The sequence below is a fragment of the Rhea americana genome, unplaced genomic scaffold (genome assembly GCF_003343005.1).
Source record: "Rhea americana isolate MKP2758 unplaced genomic scaffold, rheAme1 scaffold_35, whole genome shotgun sequence".
Lineage (NCBI taxonomy): Eukaryota > Metazoa > Chordata > Aves > Rheiformes > Rheidae > Rhea > Rhea americana.
The window spans coordinates 3,722,332-3,734,679 of record NW_028186479.1 but is presented as its reverse complement, the minus strand read 5'-3'; the positions used below and the strand labels follow the sequence as shown (position 1 = coordinate 3,734,679).

Here is a 12,348-nt window from a genome sequence, read left to right as displayed (position 1 = left end):
AGCAACTAATTTAATTCATTTTTAAATAAGAGACTAAAGAATAATTTTGCTCAYAGTTTCCAACTAGTTATTTTTACAATACTGAGCAGGTGTATAACACAGCAACATCAATACAAAAGAGTATCCAGAAATCTTAACACTCCAAAACTATAGAACGTTAGACATCATTGTAGGTAAAAATAATCTTCTGCAATTTTATAACTGGAAAACATTTAAGCAACAATATTACATCACGGAGACTCCCTCTGAAGACAGGCATTTACTTCTAATAGATAATATAGCTCCAACACAGGTACAACTAGCTTTCTCCTACCATTTGGACAAAGTTYTACTGATCTCCTATTCTCCACTTCTTTTCCAACTGCAGCAAAGGTAGAAAGGAAAATCCCTCCTTTCTACCTTTATTTTCCCATACCTACTCAGAACTGTTCATTTTCACTCTCAATAATATGAGGATACAAACAATAAAAGTAGATCTTCAAACTCCACACACAGTTAAAGAAAATATGCCACCTTAAATTACACATAACTTCAGAGACAGGGAGAACACCACAAGAGATAGGAAGGCTGTTAATAAGATAAATACAATAAAAATGCTAGTGCAAATTGAATCACAGATGTACCAAAATACAGTATCTGGATCCTATGGTTATATGTATTCTCTGATAAAAGCTAACATTCAGGCTTGCGCTGGTAGCTTTGATTTTCACAGTGAGGGGTAGAAGAGGAGAAAAGAAAAGGGAAAAAAAACAACAAAAAAAAAGCCCTGTCTTTTTTTCTAAACAGCACTACAGCTTCCAAAGCCAAGGCRAGCTTTTCACTGCTAACAACCTCTAGACAGATCCTGAACAAAATCAACGTCCAATCCTCACTGTCAATACAGTCTATCATAACTTCAAACCCTCCAAAATTTGCAGAAAATTATCTGAATAATTTCACTAAATAAGCTAATACATTATTTAAAAATCAAAACAATTCAGTACTACAAAACATTAAACTATCCTTTGGAATTGTTTTGAAACCAAGAGGCTTTGAACGTTCACACTCTACTCTCCTAAAATTAAATCATCTTAATCAAGTGGGAGGCAAACAATGAATAGGTATTAATTTGGCCTAGGTTTAGCAGTTCAACTTTCACCTAACAATAAAGAATTTGTGTATCCTGGTTAACGGTAGGATCAGGCTTGAGCTGAAAATACCATAATTTATACACAGCAGGAAACCTCTGYGTGTGCAATACTAACCAGAGTGGATTTTGAAGAGATCTGACAGTTTAAATCTTACAAGTTCTTTAAAATGCCTTGTAATTGCCTCCAAAGATCTGTTCTCTCTTCATCTTCCTTTCTGAAGTTTTGTCAGCCTCACAATCCCAGAAGGAAAAGAAAAGTTATTCCTATTCAGTCTCCTGCTGTTTCTGTAGGTCGACTCTTCTGAAGCATTTACTAGCATAGTCAAGGAATACACGCGTTCCTCTAGAAGACTTCTTGAGATATCTTCCTCTCTTTTTGCTATCATTCCTTCTTCTGAGAAGCCTAAATTTTCTTTTCCAGTGAGAGTTCTTTTTATTTTACTCATTTCTTAACCTCCACTATTAYGCGACACCCACATGGGCAACATCCAACTTAGAATTAAAAGTCCTTCTTATATAAAAAAAGACAACAGAGAGCACAGAAAAGGTGCTATTTTTCTAGCTACAGTAAGAATAAACTGAATTGCACTGGCCTACCTAACATGGAATATAACCACCAAATCACTATTGTTTAGTATATTAAAAAAATACACATTCTATATTTTTAAGAAGAATTTTTAGAATTTGATTTCTTAAGCATATTGAACTCTTTGCAGCTGAGATGAAGGTATTCACAAACACAAACAATATATTAATTGAAATCACCAGTGGCTTTCTTAACATTCAGCATTATTAATGCTGCAAAATTATTTTACGTATGACAATGAACCAAATAATTATACAATTTCCATAAACTGCATTTTTTTTGTTTGTTTCTCTTTCTGCATTTTCTTATATTTGACCCATTTGCAAGCACAGATGGTCCTGGCTAAGGAACACATTGTACTAGAAAAAAGTATCTTGATGAATAACCTTACTAAGAATTTTTCCAAAAAGAACTGTAAAGCTGTCTGTAAAGTTTGTAACTTACACGCAACTTTTCAGAGAAAGAGCCTCATTTATAACTTTCTAATTAACATGTATTCATTATGGCTAAAGAGTCAATGAATTTCTCTGTACAGTTAACTTCTTCCAGTCAAATCAAACAACTAGACACAAATTTAAATCATACACCAAACACCAGTAAATACTATTCTTTATATTCTTGCCCCAAAAACTGTCAAAAACATCAAAGTTACGTATCAAGCAGCAATTATCCAACCAAAAACCAGAAAAGAAACACGCTCAAGTACTACATATGTATGCATGTACATATGTATATTAGTATCAACAAAACACATTGCTGAATTTTTTTTTCAGCAAGTCTCCAGGTATTTCTTTCTTTGTCCTAGTTCTTTTCTGTGGCAGTAAGAATGATCACAACAATTTCCTGATTAARAAGCAAATAGACTGAAAACAAAGAAAACGCACAACGCAATTGGCAGAAAGCTAAAAGGAAATAGTTTAAAGATACATGAAAAGCACTGTTTTCATTTCTTTAGAAGATGAATTAGCAACTTGGAAACCCCAAAGACATTGAAAACCTGAAGGGGATCTAGCAGAAGGCCATCAAGATGATTAGAGGYTGAAAACCTGACATATGAAGAAAGGCYGAAGGAGTTGAGTTTGTACCACCTATAAAATAGAAGACTTGGAATGGAGGTGCTTTCTTCACATGGAAGCAGAGCGAAAGGACATAAGGCAATAGGCAGAAATTCCTTCAGGGGAAATTCTCTCCAAGAAGTGGTAGACTCTCCCTCACTGGAAATAATTCAAGGCTTAACTAGACAGGGTCCTGGATAATTTAATCTGAAGTTCTATTTTCAACAGAAGGCCCCTTCCAGCCTAGACTTTTCTATGATTCTGTATGTGAAACTCTTCAGTTATTATAGCTTAAAGTMCTACCTGGCACAAATACTGAAATAATTTAGCAAAAATCAGCTTTATGCACAGCTATTTTCCTTGAATTTTGTACTGCTATAACTCCTTTAGTGTCTATGGATTCATACATGGCGTAAGCTGAAGTAGCCTATTTTTCCTCCATTTTTTTAGTTTCTTTACTACTAGTTTCTTTTACTTTCTTTTTTCTATATGTAAAGGTACTTTACGTATCTGCTAAAYCCCAATGCTCTTCTGAATTCCATATGAACACAACTATTTGCAACTGCACATGCAGAACACTGTACCTGCAGTTCCAGGCCTCAGTCCTGCCTGGTCAGAGCATAGTTCACATACGTTGTTTTTAAGAAATAGGTCATCGAGTAAATGTTTCTTTAAAAAAAATAATAATAATAATAATAATAAAACTTTCTCTAAATTAAAATCTGATGGTATTGAAATCTGCCACAAAGTTATTTCTGGATTTTTTTTAAGGAAATAAATGATACTTCAGTTGCGATCTAACAAGACACTAAATTTGCTTTATTCAGAAAGTAGATTCAAAACATCTTTGACTGCACTGAGGATGCCATGTCTACTAATTCCCAAGATTATCTAAAGGGGAAAAAAAAAGAAAAAAAAAGAAAAAGCTACCTAGAACCAGATGATAAAAACACTTTCTCACCTACTACAATCTGAACTGCTTGGYTCTGGTAGTGTTTCCCAATTTTTGTGGTGTATTATCGCAGAAAACACTGTCAAGTTCATTGCTGGGCTGATTTGAGTGTCGAGGCCATTACATTAACAGTGCTCAGGAAAAGCTCAAAAGCTTCTACTGTACACCCAGAGGCATCTGATAGAGAAATACACTTAATAAAATGGAACCCTAGAGAAAAGTAGAGACACCAGGCAACTCTCAACTGTTTTAATTTTGGATTACCTATCACACTTGAAGAGAACATCACTAACTTTTCAGATTTATTAAGGAGCTATGATTTCCATTTTCCAAGCTTCGATTGTGGACTGTCAGTTCTTTCTTCCCCAGAGAAGCAAAGTTTATGAAAGGGTTACTTCCCTTATTCCACTCCATACCTCCTACAGAACAGACGTGTGTGCAGGTGGATTTTTGGAAGTTGGTGAAGATCCATTTGAAATCTTTATCAGGATTCTATGAATCAAGCACATGGGGCCCAACTGTTTATTAAGCTATGTTTATTATGAATATGCTAGGCTTCATACTACAGCTATAGATACTATAGTTATCAAGAGGGCCCTCAGTTATTAATGCTTCCATGTTAATCCCCAAGTGTCTGTATGTGACGTGAAAGAAACAGGCTAAGTCCACACTGTACTACCCCTAGACTGCAGGATATGTGAAAAGTCACATTTGAAGATTGGGATATATTCATATRAAGTTACGCTTTACAGTCATTGCTTCACAACACACCTATTAAGCTACTGTTTTTTTAAAAAAAAATAACACTAACAGTTGTAATACAACTGACTTTGTGGACTGAACTTTCATAGCTGTCCTGAAATGGATTTAATTAGCATTCTTCAAATTTCACAGTGTAAATGAGAAAAAAATAGTCAACAAAAACAAGCCCAATGTGGACAATAAGAGACAGCGTGTGCAAAAGAGTGAGTGCGTATGCAAGAGCACATGATAGAGAAAAGCACTGCAGAATTAGTCATATTTTGTTTCAACTCACTCCCCCAATCATTCACCATACTACTTCAGAATCCTTTCCTCAATTTTTCCACATTACTATAAGAAGTCAAGAAGTGACTGGGAACAGTTTTACAGGAGCACAACCATTTGCTTGCTAGGAATGTCCTACTTCGCACCTGTGCTTCACTCCAAAATATACATCTATGATAGAGGTAAAAARCCTAGACGATATAAAGGCACTACGGAATGTAACTGTTATAAAAACATTGTTAATGAGAGCTAATCTTTTTCTGCTTTAAGGACATGCACCTATTATAAAATCTGAAAACTGCACTTGCTGCACTCAGCATCCATCTGTAAGTAAAAGGGAATTTTATGATTCTGCTCCTGGTTCAAATTACGTTGCTATGGAAGCATATATTGGATTGATGAAAACAGGTCAACTGCATTAAAAAAAAAAAATCATTGTTTTAACTTTTCAAAAATTATTGTTAATTTTTACCATTACTTTTACAATTTATTATATTTAATTAACACTGACTTTGGTAATACAGTATGTATTCCCACAAAAAGTGCAAGCAGCATTACAGTTAAGTGGTATTTAATGTAGAAAATTTATTTTGCACAAATCTATAATGACTGTGTACAGAATGTTTAAAAGAATATCATAAGCAGTTCTTCATGATGTCTGTGCTAAACAATGTCAAATGATGCAATATAAACAGGCATCTCCATTTGAAGACTATTACTATTCTTATTAAAAGACATTTAATCAAAATCAGAACAGTGCTATTTCCAATGCTTGGATCTGCTAAAAAATAAAAATACTTTCTAGCTTCTAAATCAATTAGTAATATAAATATTCAACTGGATTCTCATTTACTTAAAACCTGATAAAAATATTTAGTGACAGTTAAGTTTCAAGTAGGGTATCTGTCCCACCAATTGAACATGTTAAAGCAATTGCAACCTACCAGAAAAAAAATTCTTGCACTCCTCAACTTTTTCACACTGCCTACCAAAGTGTTGTCAGTATAGCTTAATACACCACAAAATTCTCATTCCATCTGCAGCAGATATCAGAAAGTAAAATATAGCTCACCTATATCAATCATGTATTTCTGTGCAGAATCTCTAAAGGATGATCTCAAACACCTTCGTTTCAATACCACTGCCCATCAACACACTYCCTATGAAAAAAATGTTCTTCTACCTAGACACTGATGTATTTATATGCACCAGGTTTATGCTAGAGGTTCAGTGTAATACATTCTATTCATCAATTCCTTTTTTACTACAGAAATGTACAGCTTTACTCATTAATAGAGTAAAGGTGTATGGGAATACTGCCAATACACAAGATTCACACTCATACCCTAGTTTAAGGATCTTTCTCCCATAAACATTATTTCATCTAGAGGAAGTCAGTGGTTCTGAAGTCCCATTAGTTGAACGCATCACAAATCCACAGTGCTACCAAAAAGGGCAATACTGTCTTCTGCACGCAGTTGTTTCAGCCTTACACCCTTTCACCAGTGAAATGGATGACACAACTCCCAGATCAGTTCCCTAATCTGATTCATCATGCACCAGGCAAAAGACAGTGAGACTATAACGGATAAAGTAAAAATAAATACTTAGGAGGCAGAGGTAAAAATAGCCCCATTTCTTTAACCTGCAATAAATCCATATTGCTGCCGAGACTGATCATTAGATCACAGCATCTAGTCATCCTTCTTTCTTTCTAATTTTCCTGAAGTGTTTTAGCCTGAAAAGATGTACTGCATGACTACTGAYAAAAATTTCATTTCTGTAACTAGAAACATATTTAATTGTCAATACAATGGAAACTGTCTACAAGAAAAGTAAAAGTGATGCTTGTGTTCATTTTTTTAAAAAAGATATATTTATATTAATGTACATATAAATATGAGAAACTCTTTTGGACTCCAAAAGCTCTATGTATTTCATAACTCCTGTTACAAACTTACKGCAAAATTGTATGCCCTATACTATTTTGTGACTCTCTNAAAAAAAAAAAAAAAAAAAAAAAAAAAAAACACCCTACACCCAACTTGTGAAGTTGTTAAATACTGAAAGTTTTAAAATATACTGAAAGGCTGTCCCTCAGGCAACTGGGAAAGCTTTAACTTTCATACTTAACACTTTTGGAATTGTTTATAACCCACAACATTCCAAAACTGTATGACTTACAATACCATTTAGAGATGCACTTTTCAGCACTGTAAGGTTTTTATGGGGTTTGTCTTGTATTTTCACACAACAAATAGCTTGTAATAACAAAAAAAAGTAAGTTTGTAATAACATATAACAGTAATAAAATTAGAAAGATATTTAAAACACTGCCATGATACTTACTAAAACTATTCTTTAAAATACATACTTTCTGATGACTATAACATGAAGTCTATTTTACCAAAGCAAAAAGTAAACGTAACTTGACTTCTCTTTAACCAAATGGCTATTTTCCCTCAGGAAACAGCATTTTTCCTCTTCTGTACTGGTTCATTCAGCATCAGCCTCCGTTGTGCCTTCACACAATGTACTCACTTCTAGATTGGTGGTCTTCTCCAAGATTGCCGCTAGATATCTAAGACAACATTCTTGTCTTTCCTCCCCTCAGTACTAATTTAGCTTTCTCTTCAAATTTTCTTCTCTTAATTTGTTCCTTTCTTTTTTCTCACCCATTCTGTAAGTTTTATGGAAAATTTGTTTGAAATATGATACTAAAAGGAATTCCAAGAGCTACCTAATCATCATGTGGCAAGCCCTATCCTCTAAAGGAGTGCATATAAGCAAGATTTAAATTTAGGAGAAAAAAAATATTGGTATTTTCCTATGGCCTACAAAGAGCCAGAGGCCTATCCACAAGCTAGACAGCCTGTTTGACATTAAAACAAAACTCCACTTACATTTAGTCATACAGCTTTCATAATATAATTTCTCTGGATGAACTGTCCACCAATGAACTAATTGTAACATTAAATTTAAATTGTCCAAATTAGTTTCATATTGAAGTACCACATTCAGTTTAATGCAAATATTCACACGACTGATATTCAAATACACCAGGTTGTCTGCAGACTTAAACTTCAGTAAGCCAGTTGGCATTTGATTCATATTTTCAGTGTTAACTCTGCAAACCCTGAAGCTTGGAAAGTAAAATTAAAAGCAAGCTCATAATTCATTGCCTAACCTTGTAACCTACAACAAAAAGATAAGTATGTGCTCCTGTTAAACAGACCTCCATAAGGCAATTCAGAAACCACACAGACAACACATTTTGTCACAGAAAAGTAATTCAACTCCTAAAAGCTAAACAACAAGCTTAAAGTCAAGGCAATGAAATACAAGAAAGTTCCAAAAGATAGATACCTACAGGCAAAGTCCTATCATTTCAGTTATTACACAGAATGCTCACAGTTGTCCCTCCCAGTCTGAAAGGAATGACACTCAAAAGTGTTTACTGCATAGAATCCAAATAAGTTCTAGCATTTCATAGATTTGCTGGTAACTTCTAGAAACGCATCTTGAAGGCTCTGAAGCTGACCACACAGGTTCTACTTTCAAAAGAGATCAATTACCCCTAATAGTACACCTGTTTTTGATAAGCCTTACAGGAAACAACTATAAGGTTGATGTAGAAGGGTCCTTATAGGTATACTGGGGTCACAGACCAGATAGAGAAACATGCAGTTCACATATTAAATTCTTCTTGAAATACATGAAACAATAAATATATAGTATTTCAGTAATTTATAAAAAAGTATGGTAACAACAGTTGCCAGCTCACACTACACGAGAACACACAAAACAGATTTTTAAAGCAAGACTTTGAAACCATCTTTCATAGTGAATTTTCATTTCTTTTTAATGGAAGAAAAATCTACCATCTGGTATGATTTTAACTGTTGCATTATTTGCTACTAAAACATATATAGCATTTGAAGTCAGACTTACCTCTACCAATGCCACAGTCAAAACRAGGTCCATTTTTGAATCTGGGAAAAGGGCATTCACTTGGGGAGACATTCCAATTAGTATGCAGTTAGTAACTACTGATATGACACTCATAGTTTCAAAAGCCAGCTGAAATAAAGCAAAATTAAAAATATAGTTATGACCATTGTCCCTAATTCACCAGTCCCCTAATTGCTCTGGAAAATTGCTCTGTTCTTCAYATCCTCATGAGGTCCATTATTTTAACTTTTTCCTTTCTTTAATCCTTTGACTTCTGTAACACAGAACTCATTTGATAATCTGTCCAGACTTCGTCAGCCTTAAGAACCAACAAGGACAAGATCAAAATAAGTTCTACAAAATCACATAGCCCACCTCGCAACCCTGAGTTCTTCCTCTGATTTGGGGGTGGAAGGGGGAATATGCATGCGCACATGCATGTGTGCACACAAGCCTATGCATGCTGTGAAGAAGCTGAATACTCTTCCTTCACAGGTCCAGAGTATGTAAATGCCTCAAGAAGTTATTTAGAGACCACTAATACACTAGACACAGGTGATGTCAAATCACTTCCTGGAAAAAAAAAAAATCAGGAATAATCCAAAGGTAAAAAAGCAGGTAAGAAAGCAATTTTATCTTTAGTATCTTCATGTTTCACAAGCTGAAGACATAAAAGGTTGTGGATGCACTCATCCACAGTTGTACTCTTGAACAAAAAGTTCTTTCAACATAAAGTACAAAAAGCAAAACTCCCAAAGGAACTAACAGCCCCAGCATTAGTTCTAGCATTGTATTTTTGGAGGTTTAGGCTGAATATTAATAGGAAGATACAAGGATGGTTCAGAACTTAAGTTACACTTAAGTACATGCAGTTGCATGAATATGTTTGTACTAATGTACACTTTCTTGAAGAGTTCGGTGAGGTATTTAACTGGCTAGTGCAAAAACATCCAACCTGCGTGTTATTTTTATTTAGTTTTTAAAGAGTAAAAATCACTTATGTTGGATTGCTTTTTATCAGGTCATAAAATTCTGAGATGTTTTTGCCTACAGAGCCCACACAAAACGCCCGAAAARAATATTACTGCAGTATGACAATTACTTTTGCAATATAATGATTACCTATTCCAAGGACCTCTCTCAAACAAGGACTGACATTAAAATTTGTCACAAATAATTAGCAGAAGCAACTTTTGTCCTTACAAAGTGCTGACTTAGCTCACCTGACAAAATAACTCCCATATTCCTTTAACGGAAATCCTTTAGCCAATGTCCTAATTCTTGCTGCCTCCATAAAACAAATACTAAAACTTTATGTTATTATTTTTATTCACAAAGCAAAAGCATCTTTACTGTCAGTTAAAAATCTACACTACAAAGAAAAAAAAAAGATCAAGATTGTCAAGAGTTATGATTTTTTCAACCTGTTCCCTAAATTGAAAAGAGCTACACTGGCCAAACTCAATGCTGCTCATGTACTTGCAGCTATGCTGAGGACTTTCACAACCACAGCTTCATTAAACTTTGATTTGAATGTTTGACCACATTCCTGGTCAACATAGCTATGCCATCAAGATGTTGACAGCATAGGTTTGGACTGACAAAATGTATAAGATATTAAAACACAATCAGGTTTTTATTTACATATTTTAATGWCTTTTAATACTAAAAAGGCTTCTGCTATAATTCCATTTCATGAATATTTATGTATCTAATTAACATTGCTTAGAATAATTAGCTTGTTTTTTACAACATATGCTTCATTTAATGTTTCCTGATTTCATCTGTTATTTTCCAGTTGTTTCACTTGCTACCAACATTTACAACATCTCCAAACTAAGAAAAAGTTATTGTGCCCTTTGTCTCCATTATATATGACTGGAAGAGCTGGTAAGTAAAACCAGAACACAGATCATCCCCTAGATGTCTCCTCCAACCTACCATCAAACCATTGCATTTACAGGACACTAAAGCATCTCTGGATATGATTTAATATACTTTTTTCTTGTCAGAAACACCTCTGGTCTTGGAAAGGTTTTACAGAGTTATTTTTAGTCCTAATTGGTTTACTGATGCGATCTAATCAAYGGGCCCTAAACTGGTCAGTGGTAGCACAACCACATGAGCAAACAACTGTGAACAGGAAATCCTTAATCCAGCACTACTAGCATGAAATTGTTTAGAAAGACTACATCTTTGGGTTGTGTCTATAATGCAGTTAAAAGTACAGCTCCTGCTCGCAGATTAAAATTAGATTCAAGTTATTAGATTAAAATTAGCTAGCTTAACCACAAAAGATCACATAGCTCAGCATGGGTTAGATATCCAATACTTACCTACCTATGTTCAATTTTTTAAACCCTTGCTGAGCTCCATGTTCCAGAGACTTCCATGCAGCTTATCATTTTTCAAATATATAGGCTGTAAAGAGTATCTGGTAGCATGTGGCAGCTTTGTCTTCTTAGAATTGCAAAAGCAGTACAATATATACACATACAGGAATTAAAGGAAGGATTTGTTTTCTTTTTCAAAGACAATTGTGGTGAGGCACATGGTTGAAAACTATAGACTATCACCACAGTTGGATAGCATCCTAAGGCACTGAAGAAAGATGGACAATAGACCTAATAAAGTTTAAAATATGWTGAGGGGTCAAACACGCAACTTAAACATATATAGTGAATCCTTACTTAAAATAAACGAATAAAAAAAGATTAAAAATAAAAGATTACCTGCCAAACACCTATACTGGCTGTGGGTTCTGCAAATGGACGCTTATAAACTCTACACATTTTTAAGGCATCAGAATATATCTCTGTGATGTTGTTTAATACTGCAAAGACAGCTGCCAATGGGTAAACACATGAGAAGAGACTCACATAGCCAAACTGTAAGAATAACTCCAAGTAATCATCAAAAGTACCCTGAAAAACAGARAAAAAAGAACACCTTTTACCTACATCAATAACATAAGAAAAACAGAATTAAGAATACAATCATATGCAAGCTTCCTCACTCCAAATCAGATTTTTTGTGAGTGACTGGAGGCAGAAAACAAAAGATATTACCTCTGGTTAATCTGAAATTATTTAATTACTGTAAACCTCTTCAAATAGAGGGGCCAGGGGGGTTGCTTTTATCTAATGCACTTTCTGCAATATTCACACTACTTGCCCTTATTATATGACGTAACTATACAAACTGATTCATCTATTCAAGCTCCTAAGTGTCTCAATGAACTAGTTATTGAAGGAAAACTGCTGGATAGGAAAAYACAGCACCATGCATTTAAACTGGCAGAACATTCTCGTAATAGTGTGACGAGAAAAATCCTAGTATTTCAGACCACCCATGAAAGACCTAACCAGAATGGTAGGTTGGTATACAGGCAACTCTTTTCTAGTATTTCTGCTTGTTTATATCAAAACAGTAGATCAGAATTAGTTGGCATTTGACTAAATATAGACAAATGCTTCCCCCTTGTGACAGATGTAATCCTACAAATAGCACTGTCTGCTGACAGCGCACTGCTTGAGAACAAAACTGTGGTTTTGTACTGTCCATTCACAGGCACAGAACAATTGAACTCTTCAGCTTAAAAATAAAATTAATGCCTTGAATACACAATATCTTGAACTGTAACTGAGTC

The 12,348-nt window shown here is 34.5% G+C and overlaps 1 protein-coding gene across 3 annotated transcripts in view; it reads right to left on the bottom strand.

Annotated features, from left to right (window-relative positions):
• Positions 1-12,348, bottom strand: part of ANO10 (anoctamin 10) — a 125,094-nt gene that overhangs the window by 91,711 nt on the left and 21,035 nt on the right. For all 3 annotated transcript variants that reach the window (XM_085311816.1, XM_085311815.1, XM_085311817.1), the window contains exons 10-11: positions 11,432-11,623; positions 8,700-8,828 (exon numbers count right to left, since the gene is read on the bottom strand). In XM_085311816.1, the coding sequence (XP_085167942.1) occupies positions 8,700-8,828; positions 11,432-11,623 (321 nt within the window). The remainder of the gene's footprint in view (positions 1-8,699; positions 8,829-11,431; positions 11,624-12,348) is intronic.